This window comes from Mixophyes fleayi, chromosome 2 (genome assembly GCF_038048845.1).
Source record: "Mixophyes fleayi isolate aMixFle1 chromosome 2, aMixFle1.hap1, whole genome shotgun sequence".
NCBI lineage: Eukaryota > Metazoa > Chordata > Amphibia > Anura > Limnodynastidae > Mixophyes > Mixophyes fleayi.
Genome location: NC_134403.1, coordinates 174,363,278 through 174,384,744, shown reverse-complemented (window position 1 = coordinate 174,384,744; position 21,467 = coordinate 174,363,278). Strand labels below are relative to the sequence as shown.

Genomic DNA, 21,467 nt, shown 5'->3' with positions numbered 1-21,467 from the left:
TTTGGTTTTAAGGTGCCCATACACAATACAACATAGTATCAATTGCAGCGTGAAATTACACAGTAACCAAAAATGGATGTGTAGCGCTAAAGACCTTACACAAATTACACAGATGGCCAAAATTGATAGGACATTATTGAGCATGGTCATTTTTCCACCACACTAAATGATTATCTGTGTGGCCAGATATAGACTATAGAGATATAATTTTTTCTTCAAGATACAGCAAAGTCTGATGCCTCACTTAAACATGGACCACAAAGAAAGCCTGATGCAATGCTGTGTGTGTGTGTGTTTTCTTTAAGTGGAAACATCAATACATTTACAATGAGCTTATCGGTTCTAATTGTATACTATAAAGGTGGCAAGACTACATAATGTGATTAAAATAATGAAGACTCTAGATATGTGTCAGTACTTATTTCAAGTAACATAACACACAATTTAGCAAACAATTTCGCAAACACACACACCGCTAAACTAGATATACTTCATGGATTAATGCACATTGAATTTAAAAGTCCAACAAACTTCATTGCCAGTATGATCTGGGTCTGCTTCTTCTTAAGAAGCCAGATACACAGGATATATATATATATATATATATATATATATTCCCACCAAATTTCTAAGCTACACAGGCGCTTATAAATGTGCAACCACAAAGTGATAGTGACAAAAAAATTGTATACTCAGTACATGAGATGGCAGCTCCCAATACAATCGACACCTATCTGCAGGTATCAGCCTAATAAAATACAAAAAGAGAAAGGGGCGCCAACATAGTTCATTAAATGTATAACATCTTTGGGATAATCCACAAATGTGCAATTCCCGTACCAGAAATTCAAATTCAAATAGCCTTGAATAAGTGCTCATAGACCTTCACATGAATGTGGTCTGTAATGGACCGCTATAATGTTACGTCCTGACTCCAGCAGGGTCTTCTCCCAGAATAATAGCACCACTTTGAATTGGCTAAAACTCAAAAAGAAGCCAATATAGTGTAATACCATCACAACAAGTGAAATGTAATAGAAAATTTTAATACAAAAAGAGGCAATGTAGCCTCAGCTGCAGCTTAAGTATAATATGCTCGTACATAAAACAGCTTATCTGTCCAGTCTCTCGTGCAAAGATGAAACAGCATGCAGGGCAAAGTTAGCCAGTGAACCCACACTGATGCACCAGTCCAGAACAGCGTGCAAAGCGAATTCCCAACGCGTTTCGTCCTTTCAATAAAGACTTTCTCAAGGGGTCATTACTTATTTCAAGTAACATAAAACACAATTTAGCAAACAATTTCGCAAAACACACACACCGCTAAACTAGATATACTTCATGGATTAATGCACATTGAATTTAAAAGTCCAACAAACTTCATTGCCAGTATGATCTGGGTCTGCTTCTTCTTAAGAAGCCAGATACACAGGATATATATATATATATATATATATATATATATATATATGTATATATATATATATATATATATATATATATATATATATATTTATAACATGATCCATATTTTAACATAACTTTACTTACTTGATTATTGTGCCTATTTTACTTTGAAGCATTTCAAGCATTTATCCTCTATTGAAAAGTATAGGTCATTTTCGAGTTAGTCACATTCGTCCTTTTTACTACAGTGCATTAAATACTACAATGATCTGCACAATATTTTTGGCATACATTTTGCTAGACCATTTTGAGTTTGATTTATATGTTTGTTATAATATTATTTTCTGCTACTCTACAAATCCAAAGACTGAAAGAATATTTTTAAATCTGTGTACATTGGTACAATTCCATTTAACAGGTGGTAAATAGGATTATCAGTCACAATTATTTTCTTCTATTAAACACAAGGCTTAATGCAAGTTCTTCTTGAAATGTTACAATCGCCTCAGCATTGAAACGGATTTCGCTCAAACTACTCACACTCACAATGCAGCTCTTCTACATTGCAATCCAGATGCTGTATTGTAATCAAACATGAGAAGAAGACTGGGAATGAGATTTCAACTTAATCAGGTTGCTCTCACGATCTGGTCAAAGTTAGACAAGCTTCACTGGGCTTGAAACACAAATGTATCACTAAACCAGATAATTCAGCAGCTGTAATCATTTATATGGATTCATACATATTGCTTTATATTTATTTAATTGTGTTATGACCCTTTACTTTGGGATAAGGACACCCGGGAAAAATGATTCAAGTAAAATTAACTGATGAGTAAATGGGACTTTGAAGGAGATACAAATGTGAGTCATTGGGGCATATGCAATTGTAGGCGGAAACGCCGAAAAACTCATGCTCTGTTATTACGGTAGTTTTCTCGCTGGATTTCAGCTCGCAGCTCCCTGAGCTAACTATTAATGGCAGTAGTTTTAACACCGCGGGAAATCCGGACAATTGAATATGCCCCTTAGATTAATACTGGAAAAGGTTAATAGGATGTAAAGTAGTTCGAGTAGTGCTTTAAAGTGCTAATGACACAGTAATACTAGTAATAAAAGTTGTTCATTCTGTTACATGTCAGGGTACTCATTAACTTGTGTGTCTGAGACCCTTAAATCTTTCAGTGTTTTGGGATCCCATTAGAAAGAAGACAACCCTTCTGCATTGCACCCTCCCATGATGTCTTACTCATGTCCAGTGTGAGTAGTGTACTGCAGTGGGACATTGAAAATTGAGTGACATTGGATGGAAAATGCAGCATGGGTCATCTTCACAATACTAAAAGGCTTTGTTATCATCTTGCTGTTTGAGGTCCTCCAGGAGGGAGAGATGACTAAACTACCAACATCCTTTTTAGTTATATTGTAACCTATAGCAACCTATGGTATATTAGCCTTATAAAAAGCACTTATCAGCTGCTGTGGGTGTAGCACATCTGTGCTATTTGAAACATATAATTAAATACATATTATGCAGTAACAAAGTTAGTTTAATAAATTCAAGCAATAGAACACTGTTATTCAAGTATAGAAAACTGGGCTATTGTAAGTACATTTGTAACAGGATACATCTTCATAGCAGAAATTATATATTTTACTTCTAATACTCCAGATAGTCTGTTCTGTACAAAATTGTTACATCTTCAGAAATTTTTGAACCACCTAATAAATACCCAGTACAAAACATCAATGTCTGTGAATGGTTATAATTATTCTAATGTGTCCACTATAAATCATTTGCTTGAGTTATTCCAATAAAACAAAATAAAATAATGGCTAGTATAATTATCTCCTTACAACTTTTCATCTGTTAGCCTTTAATACTTTGACTGATAATAGTCATAGGCATTGCCTAGAGGAACGACTGACATTTGCAGTATACTTACAGATGCAGCATAGTGTACTATGCTTGGCAGTGAATGCTGTGTAGCCCATTGGGGGAGTGGGGATATATCAAACCCAACACACCATGACATAACCTCTGATATATAGCATATTTCATTGAAAGTATCATTCTTACACCAGACAGTAACTTAATAAAAGCACTTGACTGTCACTGTGTACATGTAAATTCTATTGGGGGCTTTTACATTGCATTTGTAATTTAGAATTTATATCAGTTGTTCCTACAGTGAATCAGAGAAATATTTAAAACGATTATCTCTCACCCAAGTGAAGATAGCCAATGAATCTATCGCCCAGTACAAGGTGCTTGATAAAAGATAAACCAAAACACAAGGCACAAAGCCAAAAACATTGAAGGCAGTCAGGAAATGATGGCTTACCTTCTCTGCGTACTTGAACTTGACATAAAACCAGCTGGACTTGATCATTGTCTCCTAAACTCGTCTTGAAAGTTAGCCGAGTGTAGTATAGGGATCCAAACAAATGGTTAATGCTTGCAATTAGGTTTATCCTTTTTTTGTGAAACTATTACACACTGACAAAGCCTTTAGATTCTTCCTAGCTGCCCACTAAGCCCTGCTGTGATCTAGCTCTCTCCATCCAGAGTGCTCTGTGAATACTCCGCGCTGTGTTTCTCTGTCAGCTTGGCTGCCTGACAAGAGAATTCCTCAAATGGACTTCAGCTGCGTTCATCAGAAATGGCACATGTCAGTAAGCCAGGAGAAGGCTGGCTTCAGACCTGGCAGCATCCCATGAGAACGACCTCCCTCCAGTTAGATGAATAATGAATTCCTGCACTTCCCTCTAGACACGGATTAACACCTGGCTAAACATTATTTTGACAACATGCTGCCCAGTCAGGGATCTTAGCGTGAAAAGATTAACTCTTATAAGCCTTAATAGTGCTCTGCTATATTCTCTGCCTTTCATCCACCTGTGAGCAAGGAGACTTAAAAAACAAAGGCATACAAATACTCCTGCTTCAATTTACAAATATTTGCTAGACTAATAAAAAATTTCAGCACAATTTGAAAATACTCACAGGATCATTTTTTACTTAACATTTATATTGATTAGAGATTGGCGTTTTGGATTCAGAGAAATCCGACAGATCCGAGATTTGGGGATTCCGAGTAGATACAAAACACGACTCAGATCGCTCCAAAATCCGATCTGAAAACGAGGTAAAACATAATTTCCAGGAAAATATGGAACCAAAATGCTTGTTATACTGGAAGTGCATAATTGCATTTCCGGTTAAAGTGCATCAAGCTTTAACGAATACCACCGGTGTGCATTTGATAGTGGAGGTGCATTTTTGCACCTCTTTAGTATATGTTTTAGGTACTCATGGGGAATACACACCTGCTAGCCAGGTGTCCAAGTGACGTACCTAGGAATCGCTGTGATTGGTTGTTATATTAAAAACTTGTTTGTGTATTTACAGTTTTGGCACTTCCGGTTTAGGCACTTCCAGTTATGCATTCCAGGATGGAATGCATATTGTTTGCAGTGCCTCATAGAGAACACAGTGGAGTCATTGCCTCATATATTTTACAATGATTTGCAGGCTATCACCTTTTGATGAATCATGAGCTGCAGCTGAATACAATCTAGGATCGCATAAGAAGTCAGGTAACTAACTACATGTAGTTTTTAATACCTGTCTTTTCTGTTGTTCTATGTGGTTGTCTTGACAAAAGTCCAAATATAGGACTGAAATGTTGACTTATAATGTGAGATATGGAAGGGAACTAAAAGATAATGAAATTAAAACTGGTAATTGAATCATTTAGTAAACTGCCACATATTTTTGTCGCTACTTTGTCACTAATTTTAGTTAGCCAGCTCACTGCAGACTTTGGCTATAATTAGTGAAAATTTGGACAGTTGTGAAGAGATCATAAGAAAATAGACTGTAGATAACTGTAAATGAATATTAATTAGAGATGCTCCGGCTCAGTGTTCTGAAAACCGAGCCCACTCAAACTTAGGGGATCCGAGTAGGACCGGCTTGTTACTTTTGCGCATCATCAGATCTGAATCGAGGCAAAATCGAGGGAAAATCGAGGCAAAACTTCATCATTGTGTTGTCGGATCTCGCAGGTTTTGGATTCCATAAGTACCTCCCTCCCCAGGAGATAGAGCGCCATTGTTCACACAGAAACAGGGGTAGCAGTGTTCTTGTCACTCTCCAGTCTACAGTGCCATTGCTCAGTGCCATTGTTCATACAGAGACAGGAGGGGTAGCAGTGTTCTAGTCACTTGACAAAAAATGACTGGAAATTAATGGAAATTAATGTTATTGAGGTTAATAATAATAGAGGGATAAAACAAGAGCCAATTTATGTGATTTAAGCAAAAAAAATTGGTATTTTGAAAAAAATCGTGATCCAAAACCAAAACACGAAGTCAATCCAGATCCAAAACTAAAACTGAAACCAAAACATGGGGGTCAGTGAACATCTCTAATATTAATGTTATAAGTAGTTATATAGTATAAAAAAAACAGTTCAAAATCACATCATTTAACCTATTTTTCACATTTTTTTATTAAATCCAGATCCAAAACTAAAACCAAAACCTTTCAGGATTTTTGGTCAAAAGCTGTAACAAAACCAAAACACAAAGACGTTTTAGAACCAGAATCAAAACACAGGGGTCATTACTAATATTTATGCTTTTAAATATAGGAAAATAACCTTTTGTTTTAAAACATATTGAAAATAACCCATATTTGCTGTTATCAAATAAAATGATGATGCTGTGTTATATTGGGTAAGCCTTCCTATGCCAGGGAACACTACCCAGTACCTTCTAGGGTTCTTATTAGTCACTCAGGCAAATGCAGTTAGAAAAGTACAACAGTATATTTATTGTATTAAAAACAACAATAGAATGTTATATACACGCAGTAAATAAATGCCAGGCAGGTTTACCACATCATCTGTCCCTTACCCCACTAGCTTAAGAAGTTACTGTCACATGGCTGTACAGACTTGACGACCAGGGCCGCCGAGAGGGGGGGGGGAGCGGGTACTAATTACCCAGGCCCGGGCATGTCCGGGGGCCCGGCCCGGGCCCTTGCGCTGCTGCTTTTGTTGGATTTTTAAATGTTAAAATTGATTAATTTAACATTTTATTGACTATGGTTATCTGGTTATAGAAAGTGAAATATGGTGTTAGACCTAAATAAGTGAACTTTATATAAGCGGATGTTGTCAATGAAAGATCCAGTTCAAACCAAAGAAAAAGATGGGTTTCACAAATTTATTAATCTGTTACTTTCACTTTTAAATTACCCATTGTGTAAACTTTAAATATTGAACCTACAAGCTCAGAGATACACGCATCACTATCTCGACCTTGCTGATTAACTTACATAATTGACCTTCTAAATTTGCTATTATCCATTTTCTCATCTCTATCACTGTGCAATTTCATACTACAATGCAAATGCTTGGGAACTGGCTTTGTCATATAAATTGGTGGACCTCTGAACTGCCTGCTAAAGTTCTGAATGAGGTAGCAGCAACAATAATTTTGATGTAAATGTTGAAGCAGTGTTTGCTTGGGTGCTATAGATTTGCTGTCCTTGGCATTAATATTCACAGGACGGGAGGCAGAATGAGAATATTTAACAATGTTGGCGTTGTTGAAGCGTTTGATGTAATCAGGGATTTGAGAACACATGTTGGATATGAGATAAAGAAGAATCCGCAAAGGCTTTTCACATACCGATAAGCACTGTGTTTGTTCTAAAAAGATCCTTGCTCTGTTTTTTTGCAGTGCCTCACTCACATAGAAGATTATATGCATGGACAAGGCTCTTGCGCAGTTAATCAATTAGACAAGCGCTGAAGCATGCTGCTTGCACATAAGAGCCTTGTACCATTAGTATCTATTCTGTTTCTTTCGGCTGCAATGTTGTACACATTGTTATTGTCATACCAATATAAAAGAGGATGGAGATGATGGTAAACATTTGAAGAATATAATGTCAGTCATAACACATTTTAATTCACTCATCTGTTCCATTCTTTTCCTTCTGTCTCACTTTGTTGCTCCATTCTTTTATGTTTAATTTATTGGTAACAGGGTTGGATAATCTGTCGAGGTCTGGGTACCATATGCAACTGCCTTAGTTTCCTCACAAGATCCTGTGCTATTAGGAAGAGGTGGACACATTGGTAACTATAATTTCTTCTTTCACTTTGCTACATTTTTAGCTTGCATCCGGTATATCAGTTTTTGGATTTAATTAGTCGGATTTACTTTCAGTAGTGTCGCAAATGGTGCTTGTGACGGAACGGGATTCTACAGGACTGAAGACTTTTCATTCGTCACCTGTTTCTCACAGTTTGTCCTTGGCCAAGTCTAAGTATATACACCAAGGCATCGATGTATTATCTGTAGTGTTATTTCATGTTATTAGGTACATTTTTCTCTTGCTATTACCTGCAATATTGTATGTATTAGAAATATAAAGAATATTGCCATATTCTGTGAAAAGAACAGGACAGCAGAAGTCATTTTGCTAGTGTTAGCTAAGGTAATTACCATTTGTCTCAACTGTCCATTGTTATGAGGTGTAGCTTAGATTTGGTTTGTATGTCAAACAGTTAAAAAATTTAAGTGTTCACTGATAGACCCTTTATGAAAGTGGGAGGATTGGGACATCTTGACCCTACTCCCTGGATGCAAGGAGAGTAGAATGGCAATAGAGGCTATTCTAGTTTGGAGGATCCAGTTGTACAAGACATCAGCTAAAATGACGCTGGCCCAGGCATTGTAGTGTCAGCGGAATAAACCTTACCAGGACAGGGTCTGTGTGAGCCAGTATCCCAGGCTGGGCGACATAGCAACTGTTTGGCTAAACGGTAGTGGTAATACTGCTGGAGGATATGATTCTTAAACATACTGATATTATTACTTTTCAGAGCTGATTGCAAGAGGCTGCGGGAGGGCACACGCTTTATTTACCCTGAACTTTGTGAATGTCTTATGGTGTTGTGCTGTTGTAATAAAGCCTTATTTTGGATATACTGTACTAACCGAGTTAGATGAATCCCACAGAGGGTAACCACTATCCCAGCTAAGGATGGTTTCTTCACAGTGCACAATAAAAGAAAGGTTTACAGACACTTTTACTGAAGTCATGTGTTACCTGTATTCTGATTATGTTAAGGTGCCAGAATGTTTCCGTTATTTGCAAATTAGTTTATAGACCAAACCTGGTAAAAACTTTGTCTTAATGGTGGCTTAGTAGTTAGCACCTCTGCCTCACAGCACTTGGGTCATGAGTTCAAGTCCCGACCATGGCCTTATCTCTGTGGAGTTTGTTCTCCCCGTGTTTGCGTGGGTTTCCTCCTGGAGCTCCGGTTTCCTCCCATACTCCAAAACCATACTAGTAGGTTAATTGGCAGCTATCAAGTTCTCCTTAGTCTCTATCATTCTGTGTATGTGTTTTAGGGAATTTAGATTGTAAGCTCCAATGGGACAGAGACTGATGTGAGTTCTCTGTACCGGTGGTAATCATTTTCACGATTACCACCAATCCGACATCGGCAAGCCCTCCAACTAAAATCCGAATTTGTGGTATAACCGATGTGAAAAGAAACAAACTTAACTTGAAGTCGAGGCTGGAGATCTCCGATTGGCTCACCATGCTGACACCAACTTTTCCCAATTGGACAAACATTCGCCAATGCAGCTTGATGTCATCGCGACGACTGTCAATAGATATTTAAAGCGGCAATGTGGGGACCCCTAAGGTTAAGTGTTTAAACACTTAACCCGGCATTGCTGCTTTAAATTTCTATTGACACACGTCGTGATGACACTTCTCCAATCGGGACAACTTCCTGTCAGCATGGTGAGTCAATCAGAGATCTCCAGCGTCGGCTTCAAGGTAAGTCTGTTTCTATTCACATCGGTTTCCCATAAATTCGGATTTTAGTTGGAGGGCCTATCGATGTCTGATTTTTTCCGCATCAATCAAGCGTAGCCAACCCCTCTGTACAATGCTGCGGAATTAATGGCGCTATATAAATAACTGTTGATGATGATGATGACTGCATCACTTATCTTTACTTATTACAGAAACACACACTAATAAACAACATTTAGCTACTAATTATGCATCAGTTCACTGGAAAACACTGAACACAAGAAAATGAAAAATGAATTAATAGAAATTATAATTATTTATTTTATTGATAAAACCAATTCAGTACAAAAGAACAAAGCAACTAATTAGCACGTGCATGTCTGGTACAATGTAAACTGATTAATGAGGTAGGGGAGAGATTGCTCACTTAAATCTTTAATTTTAAAAATATCTTCTGTTGTACTGTTACGCAATCTGTCAAAAAAAAAGGGTACATATAATTCCTGCTGGATGGGTAAAAATAATACCAATGAGCAATTAATAACTTCATACTATCTGAGAACAGATGTTTCATGTTGTCAGAGTTATTAAAAAATGTGTATATCATTTAAAATAATTTAGAATATTATGCAGGAGAGTCTTGCCAGTTCTGCCGCAGAAAACGACATACTGTACTGTTCCTAATAGCTGTTTTGGGACTCTTTCAACCATGGCAATACAATTACTGCAAAAATAAATATTACCCTTGGATGTCAGTACATGAAATTTATCTACACATAGACGTCACAATATTTTCTGACTATAACAGAAACATAAGCTTTATTGCACTTTATCTGTGCAGAACTGAATATGTTTACTAACAATTTTTACTCCATAAGCCTGACAAAGAGTTGTACAATTACTACAATGGACAAAATCCAGACAGCAGTAATAAATGTGACTGCACTTCAGGCGTGCTAGTGCAAACAATGCAGACATGAAAGGACATATATATATATCTGGGAGTGCAAAACATTTATGTTTGCACAAATTTGTCTAATTGTCTGTCTCTTGCAGATAGAGGAAAACTCCAACAGCACATCTTTATTCCTGATTTGTCATCTGCTCCCCTTCCCTCAGAACTGCTCTAGCACTGGTGTATTTACCATGGGAGGCGTGTCAATGATTCATGGGGGTCCGGAAACCCACAGTTCTCTCTATGAGTTTGGGTTCCAATTTGACCAGCTTTGTCCGTAAGAGTTGCTTGTTTTTCATTTCAGAACTTGAAACATTAAGACATATTACAATTAACCGCCTTGTGCACTTTGGCAAAAAAATGACTCAGTTGAAGGCTATTATATGCATTGAAAATTCCATAACTTGTCCCTTAGATATATCTGAGGCACTAGATTTGTTTGCCAATGAACAAAATATGGTATATTGAGGGGAAGACTCCATCTGCTTACAGTTAATTTACTGAATAGCCTGCATTTTCCTCTCTCCTTGCACAACTTTTTGCAGTCTTGTACAATAGTTGGTGATCTATCTTGATATTAACTAAAAAAATCTCAAAATTAAAATGAAATCTTACTTTCTAGGCTTATTTTTATGGGGGAGGAGCAAGTTACTCGTCCTAAGTTTTTGTGGGATTGTTGGTACAGCTGGAAATGCACATGGTGGAAAGGGTGTAAAAACAAACCTGTAAAATAATGTCACTTGGGGACTAGACACAAATTTAAAATTTTATGCTTTTCTCCTAAAACATTGCTCAGTTTAGCATCATTTATGTCTTAAATTAAAGATTGAGTGGGCATTGTCTTTATTAGATATGTCATTTTTTTGTGTTTGAATGTTGTTATTATGCTGCTTGAAAAACAATTTGTCCAATTCTGAAAATCAAATTTTCAGAAATTCACTGTTGGTTACTTATTTGCCCTTGATTTGTCATAAATAGCACTAACTGGAAAATCAGGCCAAGCACAAAGCAAAAATAAAATATTTATGCCGACTTTTCACTTACACATTTAAACCCATTGTCTGTCACAAAGCACAGTGTACTTCATTTGTGTCATTACCTATATAAGTATATAAAGTTACAGGGATTTCATGTGATCTCAACTGTTGAATTTTTCCAAACACACTGACTGCCATAAAACACAATTTGTTTTGGTACTTATCACTATTGCCATTATCTGTATCGCTGTACAAATGCAAATATACATCATGCAGGTCATTTAGAGTTGAACTTTCATCTTTTTTTTTTATGTAAATGCACATTTCCATAATGCGCATGCACACCAGAAATGTGTGTGCATACATCTGTATGCACATTTTTGTGTATCTTTGACTTGTGTCTACTTACACCTAGGGAGGCAAAATGGGAGCAGGCGGTGGTGGTAGGCAGTGCTGGGTACGTGTAGGCCATGTAAGGATGTGCCATAATTAGACATAGATGCCTTTGCAGACACGTCTTTTAAAAGATGTATCTTTTCTAGTGCCTTAACGCTGGTGCAATGCTATACAATTATGATGATGACTATTATCAGCACAAGCTATCTGCTTCTGATTGGCTAATTGTGTATTGACCCCTCCAACTGGACATCCCCAATGTCCACTTACTCTAATGAGTAATTAAGAAATAAATTAGGTTCCAACTAGCATTATTTTAGGAGACAAAAGGAAATTATTAAGATCTAATTAGATGTACTTTAAGGTGAAATGTTTACTTTAGCCAACATATTGGCTAAATTCAATATTTTCAAGATCTTTACCTAAGGTTAGCCTTATCTTTTATGATTTTATGAATTTATAACATTTGAAATGAAATATATGTTTTAAGAGGTGATTTATTTAACTGGAATATTTTTATGGACTATGTATGTTGAATTTGTTTATTAGTTTTAGAGTATGCAATTTAGTTGAATATAATGTACACTGTTATGATGGTTGCAAGACCACTAAATGCAATGGAAAGTATTGCTGCAAAAGCACATGCGGGGTGAACCAGCATGTGGCACCATGAAACGATGTACAAATTGGTGCAGAAAGACAGTTCTGCATTGCTTTATAGTTGTCTCTTTGTTAATGATAACCAATGTAGTGCAATATAATAGGTTAGAAATGAACACTATGCAACAAACTGCACAGAACAAATTATTATTGTCCAGAATATGGGCCTCTTCATCCAAAAAGATAGGTGTCGATCTAAACCATTTTTAAAATAGTGAGATAATGTATTCTTTCTGCTTGCAAACATATATTTAAAGTCATTTCAGATGCAAGCTACTGTAACACCAAAAGCTGTGTATGACCCCTAAAGTATTGAATTTAGATTATAACAGTAGGAAATCAACATTTAATGCTAATGTACAAGTAATTCTGGATATTACAGTTTATTATTTGTAATAAAAATAATATATTTTTCCTTTTGTCAATTGAATTTAATTGCATACATTTTCCTTTTAAAATTAGGTTGCAATGCTTAATATTCCCTGACATTTATCTAGCTTCCCACACACATCTAATTACTGTCTTTATACCGCCTTTGTGCATCAATTATGGTAATGGCTAGCAAATAACATTCGCATTCTGGGAATTTTCTAGCTACCGAGTGCATTAGAGCTATGCCCCTGTAAAATTGTTTTAAATATCTGTATCAGATGTCTCAAATTACAAGATTGCAATTGTTGATGTTGTAATAGCACTTTCAGTAAGTATAACATAAATAGACAGAATGGACTTAATCAAATAGATTTAAGCTTCACATTTTGTTTAGTCTACTACACTATCAGACTCACACAACAGTAACCAACATTTGAGCTTTACATTGTTTTGCTTAAATAATGTATTATTGGTGCAATATTAGCATCTTTTCAACTGAGCAATACTGTAACATGTTCAGTTAATTGTAGTATTTAATTTGCTAAATGTAATCTTTAGAGGAGATCTTTGGCCCAGAAATATAAAATTTTGAACACATACAATACGGTCTTTTTTAAGATTATAGAAAAATAAATAGAAAAACAATTTTCATCCATTATATTTTTTATGTATATATTTAGACATTGCTTAAACAAATACATTTTTCTTTTCACTTTATATATATACAAGTTAACCCGTGCATGATACTCATGCATTCTAGTCAAATCAAGCTACTTAAGGTGTTAAAAAGGTTCTTGTCATGCATTTGGGCCATAGCCCAGGCCTCAACCACCAACCACTCCCCACTGTCACCCCCGGCAACCACCAACCACTCCCCACTGTCACCCCCGGCAACCACCAACCACTCCCAACTGTCACTTCTCCTTCAAGAAATATATATATATTTTTTTTAAATCTTTATAAACACTTTTAACAATTAACAAATTCAATTAACAAATTAAAAACATCTTACTATACCAAATTTCAGCCCTTTCTGAATTTTGTTTTCCACACACACTAAGAATTTAGTAGGTCAGTGTATAACTCCGCCCAGCAGGTGGCGCTGCAGCTTGGTTTTATTTTTTCCACACACACACAGACAGACTAACACACGCCACTAGACATTTATATTATAGATGCGAAGATGTACATCTATGCATAGGCAAACTTATATTTTACATAAACAGAGGCTAATCCTAAAACAATTTCTAAAATTCATCAACAGTCTGCATCTGCCCCCCGGGTCGGCCCCATAGTGGGCTACCTTGGACTGTGTCACTGGGCCACCTACATTTTTGTTCATTTAAAATAGGCTGCTGAGTCAAGTCTTGATCCCTGCGATAAAGTTTGCCAGCCCTCCCCTGTTCTTTGCTGATTGTGAGCTAGACTATCAATGCAGCAATATGAGTACCCACATGCAAAATGGAGTTTTGTTTTTTAGACCAGATTAAACGGGTGGGGAAGGCATTTCCAGACAGTCCCAATATAATCGCACTCTCATGATTTACTTAAAATATGCTGTAAATAAGACTAAATGGATTGTGTTTTATGAGAATACCAAAAAAGTATAATATAAAATAACTGAGGGGGTGGTCAAAAGTGGTAGTAATGCGGACCTTGAAGTCGCATTTGCAGTCTTTCTACCACGTGCATTCCCAGTCAGATCTGCAATATGAACACCATACTTGCCTGCTTTTTAAATGTGTGCTCTCGGAGTACAGGTCATGTGACAGAGGGTAAGAGGGGGCATGATGACGTTGTAGCCCCATTCTCACTAAAAATACAGAATTTCAAGGTATTGAAAATTGAATGCGGGGCATAACGACGCAATTCGTGCTGTGAATTTTGCATTTTATAGGATCCAGGAGGTTTGCCTGCTCTTTCAGGAGTACGGGGGGACTCCCCGAAACTCGGGAGCCTCCCAAAAATTCCAGGAGAGTAGGCAAGTATGATGAACACCCATGAATGGACAAATAGGAAAGATCTTTGCACTTTGTGCTTTGCACTTTCAAAAATGACCTTAATTTCAGTAAAAGTCATTTTACTGCCGCACCCCAAACCCCAATATATAAATTGCATTGATATGATTCTAAACACAAGTAAGATTACAAATGGCAACTGAAAAGAGTATTCATGGATAAACACTGAGGTCTAAGGAGCAATAGTGGAAAAAAAAGAGATAATTTCAAAATATATATTTCAACTAATTACATAGAGTAATATAGACACAATAATCCCTGTGACTACACTATTTCCCGTTTGGCGTTTGCCACTGTTTTATACAGAAAAGTGACATGGGAAACTGATCACTAAGTGCTCATCTGAATGTGCCCTTAATACACAAATTAATTGGCCTATTCCATCTGGTTGTGTCACTTTGAATTACTGTTGCTGTTATGATATATTTATATATGCAAACTAACCCATGGTTTGAGAGAAAGGTACCATTGCCCATGAAACTATAATATAATATTTTAAAAATTAAGATATAATAAATATTGAAGTAGAACGATAAGAGTGATTTTATGGGCTACGTTGAAATATATAAGGAAGAAATGTTCCTTGCTTCATACATGTCATATTCATACCTCCCTACATTTAGAATCCCAAAAGCAGGACAAAATAAACCCCACCTCAAGCATGACCAAACAAATGGATATAGTTGGGCAAAGCTCCGACCACTTTCCTGTTGAGCCCCGCCCTTTAGCAGCCCACAAATTGGTATGTCCCACCAAAATCAGGACAGCTGGGAGGTATGCATATTGCTTTCATACTATTTTGCAACATTTTTGTGAAGCCTGTACTAGAGCAAAACAATAAAGGCAGGCCCGGCGCTCCCATTAGGCAACCTTAGGCAGTTGCCTAGGGCATCGGGACCTGCAGGGCGCCGCTGACTAGATTTTTTAATCTAGTCAGCGGCTCGGGAGAGAAGTGCAGCGGAGCATCTCCTCACACATAATCACTGACGTCAGTAAGTGATCATGTGATAATCTGTCCGGCGGCGCCTCTGTGAAGTATCACACTGTCACTGACAGACAGTGTGAATAAAGTTCTTCCCGACGCCCCCTCCTCTCCCAGCATGCATCGCTCCGCCTCCTGTGTGAAGAAGGCGAGGAGCAGCTAGAGAAAGAAAAGGTAAATAAAATCTAATTATTTATTTATTTATTTAGTGTGTTCGGGGGGCGGCGGGGGCGGCGAAATTTTGCCTAGGGCACCGAGAACCCTAGCACTGGCCCTGAATAAAGGGTACTGCTCTCCTTTATTACAGTTACGCAGCTCGACCAGAATACTAACAGAAGTATGCGCTGCCCCCCTCCACTGAAACCAGCTCCCCTGCTCCATCAGAACATCCCCCAACTTGTCCAGCTTCAAACGGGCCTTAAAAACTCACCTCTTCCTTAAAGTCTTCCAGTCCCCCACCTAACTGACCTCCTTCCAACCTCCCACCTACCGCCCTCCCTATCCTGCCCTCCTCCGACCTCCCTCCTCGTCATTCTCCTCTCCCCCCCTCTCCGTCTCTGCCTCCGTTCTCCCCCTTTCCTCCTCCTACCCTTGCGTCTCTGTCCGTCCTACCCTCCCCTTAGATTGTACGCTCCTTCGAGCAGGGCCTCCTCTCCTCCTGTTCTCTACCACCTTAACTCTGCTCTCCAGCTCTTTGTCTCCTCCGTGAGGTCCTCCTGCCCTTCTCCCCCTCTCTCTACCCCGCTGGGGGCTCGCACCTCTCTTCTAGCTGTACATTGAGCTTCCGAGTTATTGTGCTTTTTGTTAACTGTTCTGTGCTGTCTCACCCTGTATCATGTTTCTGTCTGTCCCTGTACGGCGCTACGGATACCTAGTGGTGCCTTATAAATAAAAATTAATATTAATAATAATAATAAAGTATAGTTGGCAATAGTTTCCATGGTCGCTTTGCTTTTTAGTTAGGTATTGTAAGCACTTCACATTGGATACTAGCTCTACGGACTATGGAGCACGACAATCCCAAGCATTATAACATAATTTTTCCACTTTAAGTGCTCATTTTCAATGAATATTAAAAGAACAAGAATGGACTGTAAGAACTGCATTCAAAACACAGAAAAACAGTATTTTATTGTTCCGTTCTCAATATAAAGAAATATGGAGAGTTATATAGACAAAAGAAATCCAGGGACACATCATTAAAACCCAGGACTGTCTCTGGTATTTAGGAACACTTAGCACCTATGCGGAAGCATGAAACAAACACTATACTGTTTATCCAAACATTAACATAACTTGGCAATTTTGTGATCAAAATTTTTTTTTCGTACATTCCATTTCATTTTACAACAGCAATTTCCCTAAAGTCTTTCAGATGAAAATAAAAATCATAATATTCTAATGTACAACTTCAAAGTATGTTTGTGTTAGCTTCTGTATGTAACAGAAATATCATAACACAGCCTCTTGCAGACAGAGCACCCATGCAGCACACATATACTTCACAGACATGCACGCTCCAGGCATGGCCTGTTTGCAATTTTCCACTCACCCACTACATTTGAAATGCAAACATCCTATGAACGCATCCTTGACTTCCTCCTAACTGCTTGTAGTGGTTTCTTTAATCTTTTAAGCTTCTGGGTCTTATCCAACAGCTGCCATTATAAGCACTTATACAATTGAAAAAGGAAAGGGAAACATAAAGCACATTATCTCAAGAGAAATGTTGATCTGAGAATGCCTCTCATTGATGGGTAAGCTGACATCACATTGTTGTGATACACAAAGGAAATTGTATTGCTTTAATGTATCCCATGATGATAAAGCTATGCTTCATCATGTAGTTATTCAAGCAACTGAACTTTTACAAGGACATGTGGACATTTACAGGCCTAGCAAGGAGAAAAAGATATTATTATAATCGTAGATTTGTAAGGCGCCACAGTGCTCCACAGCACCGTACAGTATAGAATACAGTCCATACAAAAAACAAGGACATACAAGGTAGACAAAATAAACGTAGACATGAAAACAAAGGGTATGGAGGACCCTGCTCATTAGAGAGCTTACATTTAAGTTGAAGAGGGCATATCTGAAGCAAAAGGAGCGAGTGTGGCTTAGAGTGGAGATTGTGACAGCTGTGAGGGTTCATTAGTGTGAATAGTGTTATTGGGCATAAGGTCACCTCTAAATAAGCTATGGGTTTTCAAAGAGCATCTAAAGATTTGAAGACTGTGGGATAGTCTGATTGAGCATGGTAGGGAATTCCATAAGTGGGGAGCAGCACGGGAGAAGTCTTGTAGGCAGGAGTGAGAGGTGGTTAGCAGAGATGAGACAAGGCGCAGGTCAGAGGTAGATCTAAAAGGACAGGAGTGAGAGTATTTTGATAAGAAATTTGAGATGTATGCAGAGGTAGTGTTGTTGAGGGCTTTGTAGGTAAGTAATTTGAATTTGATTCTGGAGTACACAGGGAGCCAGTGTAGGGATTTGCAAAGTGGTGAAGAAGATGTGGAACGGTGAGAGAGGAAGATCAATCTTGCAGCAGCATTTAGGATCATCATCATCACCATCATCATCATTTATTTATATAGCGCCACTAATTCCGCAGCGCTGTACAGAGAACTCATTCACATCAGTCCCTGCCCCATTGGAGCTTACAGTCTAAATTCCCTAATATAGACTCACACACATACACACACACAGAGATTAGGGTCAATTTTGATAGCAGCCTATTAACCTACCAGTATGTTTTTGGAGTGTGGGAGGAAACCGGAGCACCCGGAGGAAACCCACGCAAACACAGGGAGAACATACAAACTTCACACAGATAAGGCCATGGTCGGGAATTGAACTCATAACCCCAGCGCTGTGAGGCAGAAGTGCTAACCACTAGGCCAGGATGGATTGAAGTGTGGCTATATGGGAGATGATGAGAGAATGGATAAGAGTTTTGGTAGCATGTTGAGTTAGAAAAGGGCGTATTCCAGCAGTGTTATTAAGGTGGAGTCCACAGTACTTTGAGAGAGTCTGGATGTGAGGAATAAAGCAGAGAGTGGAGTCAAGTGTGACACCAAGGCAGCGAGCTTGGGTGTTATTAACAGTGAGAGAGATTTGAGGGCATGTGGTGACTTCGGCAGGAGGGAAGAAGCTCTGTTTTGGACATTTAGAGCTTTTGGTAGCGTTAATACATCCATATGGAGATAGCAGAAAGATTGTTACACAAGATAATACAGAGGTAGAGAGGTCAGGGGAATAGATATAGATTTGGGTGTCATCAGCATAGAGGTGTTATTGGAGGCCGAATGAGCACATTAGTGCCTCAAGAGAAGAGGTGTACAATGAAAAAAGTAAAGGGCCAAAAACAGAGACTTGTGGGACCCCAATAGAGAGTGGGAGTGGAGGGGAGGATGTTTCAGAGGTAGAAACACTAAAGCAGCAGTTCAATAGGTAAGAAGTGAAGAAAGAACTGTGTCACGATGGCCAATGAAGGGTTTGTAAGGGAAGAGGATAATCAACAGTGTCAAAAGCAGCAGAGAGGTCCAGGAGAATGAACATGGAGAAATGAAGACTTTGCAGTAAGTAGATCATTGATCAGTTTTGTGAGAGCAGTTTTAGTGAAATGTTGGGGGAGGAAGCCTGATTACAGTGAGTTGAGATTGGAATGAGGGGAGAGAAAGTGAAACAGACATTTGTACACTAATTACTCAAGTAGTTTGGAGGCAAAGGGGAGAAGATAAGGAGGGCGGTAGTTGGAGAGAGAGGCTGGATCGAGAGATGGTTTCTTTAGAATTATTGAGATGAGCGCATGTTTAAAGGAGGATGAAAGTCTGCCAGATATGTCTACAGTCTGTTGTTTACATAATGAGAATATATTATAGAGTTCTGTTTAATCACACATCAGTCCCTGTCCTAACAGAGCTTGCAATTTAATTTTCCTAGCACAGGCTAAGAAACAGACGGCCAACTGAGAGTAATGGCAGGAATTTGGCTCTCTCAGGTGAAACCCAAGCAAACATATTGATAACATATAAACCCCACAGTACCCTTAACCTGAATTGAACCAAAGGGCCCAGCACTGTTAAGCAATAATGCTAATTGTGTGTAGTATATGTGCATTACTTTATATTTCCAAAGTGGTAGATGTTAGGAGTGTGTTCTACAAAATGTATGTATATCATATGCCCAACTGTCTTCTTTGATATTATGTGCATGAGTTCAAAAGTAAATGGTACAGCGTCTGCTTGTTTAGTCAAAACTACAACTGACAACATTGATAAAACCACATTCATCACTGCACAAAGAAATTGCCAGGAAACCACCGGTAAATCATATAAAGTGTTAGCTAGTATAAAATTGTGTCATACATGGGCAGAATGCAGCCAGGACATGTGAGTTAAATCAGCCATTACTTAAGTCTACAGTGATTGTAGAGCCTCCCCCAATAGATTAAAGTTCATAAAATGTCATGATACATTGCTACTGTGACAGGGCACTGATAGGGGGGGTAGGAGCAGGTACAAAGTAATGGGACCTGGGCCCTGGTCTTCCTGTGTAATGGGAGGAGCTTCCAATGTGGTGTGGCAGCAAAGCTACTCCGAAAATTCACAAAACACGACCTATACCATATGCTATATAGCCAAGGGCTGAGGCAGAGCTGAAGAAACTAGAAAATTCATGAAATTTGTCATCTGCAGAATGGAGTGAGTGGGCCTTAGTTCCGGTATTAAAGAGAGAGGTAAAGCGGGAAGCATTCGCATATGCTGAGACTTGAAAACAACAAATAATTCAGCACCACACAGAGTACAATATCTGCTACCAAAGATTGAGGACAACTGTGTCTCTCTGTTAAGACGAGACTGCTATACAAAAAAATTGATTTGGCACAAGTGTATTTACGAATGAAAGTTGAAGACACATCAATGAAATACTTAGCAATCAATACACATAAAGGTTTATTTCAATACAACCGTCTTGTTTTTGGAATAGCTTCAGCTCCAGACATTTGGCAAAGAGCAATCGATCAAGTGTCACAAGGAATACCTGGTACTCAATGTGATCTCAATGATATTATAATTACAGGAAAAAATTATGAGGATCATATAACAATCTTAAAAGTGTTCTCACAAGACTGCACGAAGAGCTATTTAAGATAAATGTGAGGAAGAAATATTTTAGAGTGGAAATGTAATTAGCAAAACGAATTGCAGAAGTCCGATGACAAAATTGAAGCATCGCTGCAAGCACCACACCACAGAGTTCCTGCAGTGACAGCTAGACATGCATCACTCTATATTGGAAGAGCAGCTTCCAATAACTAATTCTGTCGTCAAGTGAGAAATCAGAAATGATCCAGTATTATCTAAAGTCTATGATATTACAGTAATAGTTGGCTAAAACATGGTATTCAGGATGCTCAGAAAGAAGAGACCAACTGTCTGTATGTCAAGAAACATTAATACGTTGGTTCAGAGTAGTAGTTCCTTCTAACAAATCAATATCCGTACAAGAATATTGTAAGAAATGCATGAAGATCATCTTGGCACAGAGAAAATAAAGGTCTTAGCTAGAAATTATGTATGGTGGCCTGGAATTGATAGATCGAATTAACAACTAACTGTCCAGAAATTTTGATGTTGGTAAAGAACTCAGTACTTTTACCTTTGCATTCTAGCTGGTCCAGTCTGCAATATGATATAGCACGTGCCCTTGTGTTTCAAACTCCCATTGTTCTATAGATTGTAAGCTTGCGAGCAGGGTTCTCTTACCTCTCTGTCTGTATGTATTACCCAGTATTGTTTTATTAATGTTTGTTCCCAATTGTAAAGCGCTACGGAATTTGCTG

The 21,467-nt window shown here is 38.1% G+C and overlaps 1 protein-coding gene across 5 annotated transcripts in view; it reads right to left on the bottom strand.

Annotated features, from left to right (window-relative positions):
- Positions 1–21,467, bottom strand: part of AUTS2 (activator of transcription and developmental regulator AUTS2) — a 1,332,985-nt gene that overhangs the window by 900,919 nt on the left and 410,599 nt on the right. Inside the window, exon 1 of one of the 5 annotated variants that reach the window (XM_075195010.1) lies at positions 3,753–4,027. The exons of the other annotated variants lie outside the window; for them this stretch is intronic. Coding sequence (XP_075051111.1) covers positions 3,753–3,800 — 48 coding nt within the window. The 5' untranslated portion in view covers positions 3,801–4,027. Of the gene's footprint in view, positions 1–3,752; positions 4,028–21,467 lie in introns of those variants that run through there. 5 annotated transcript variants of the gene reach the window in all.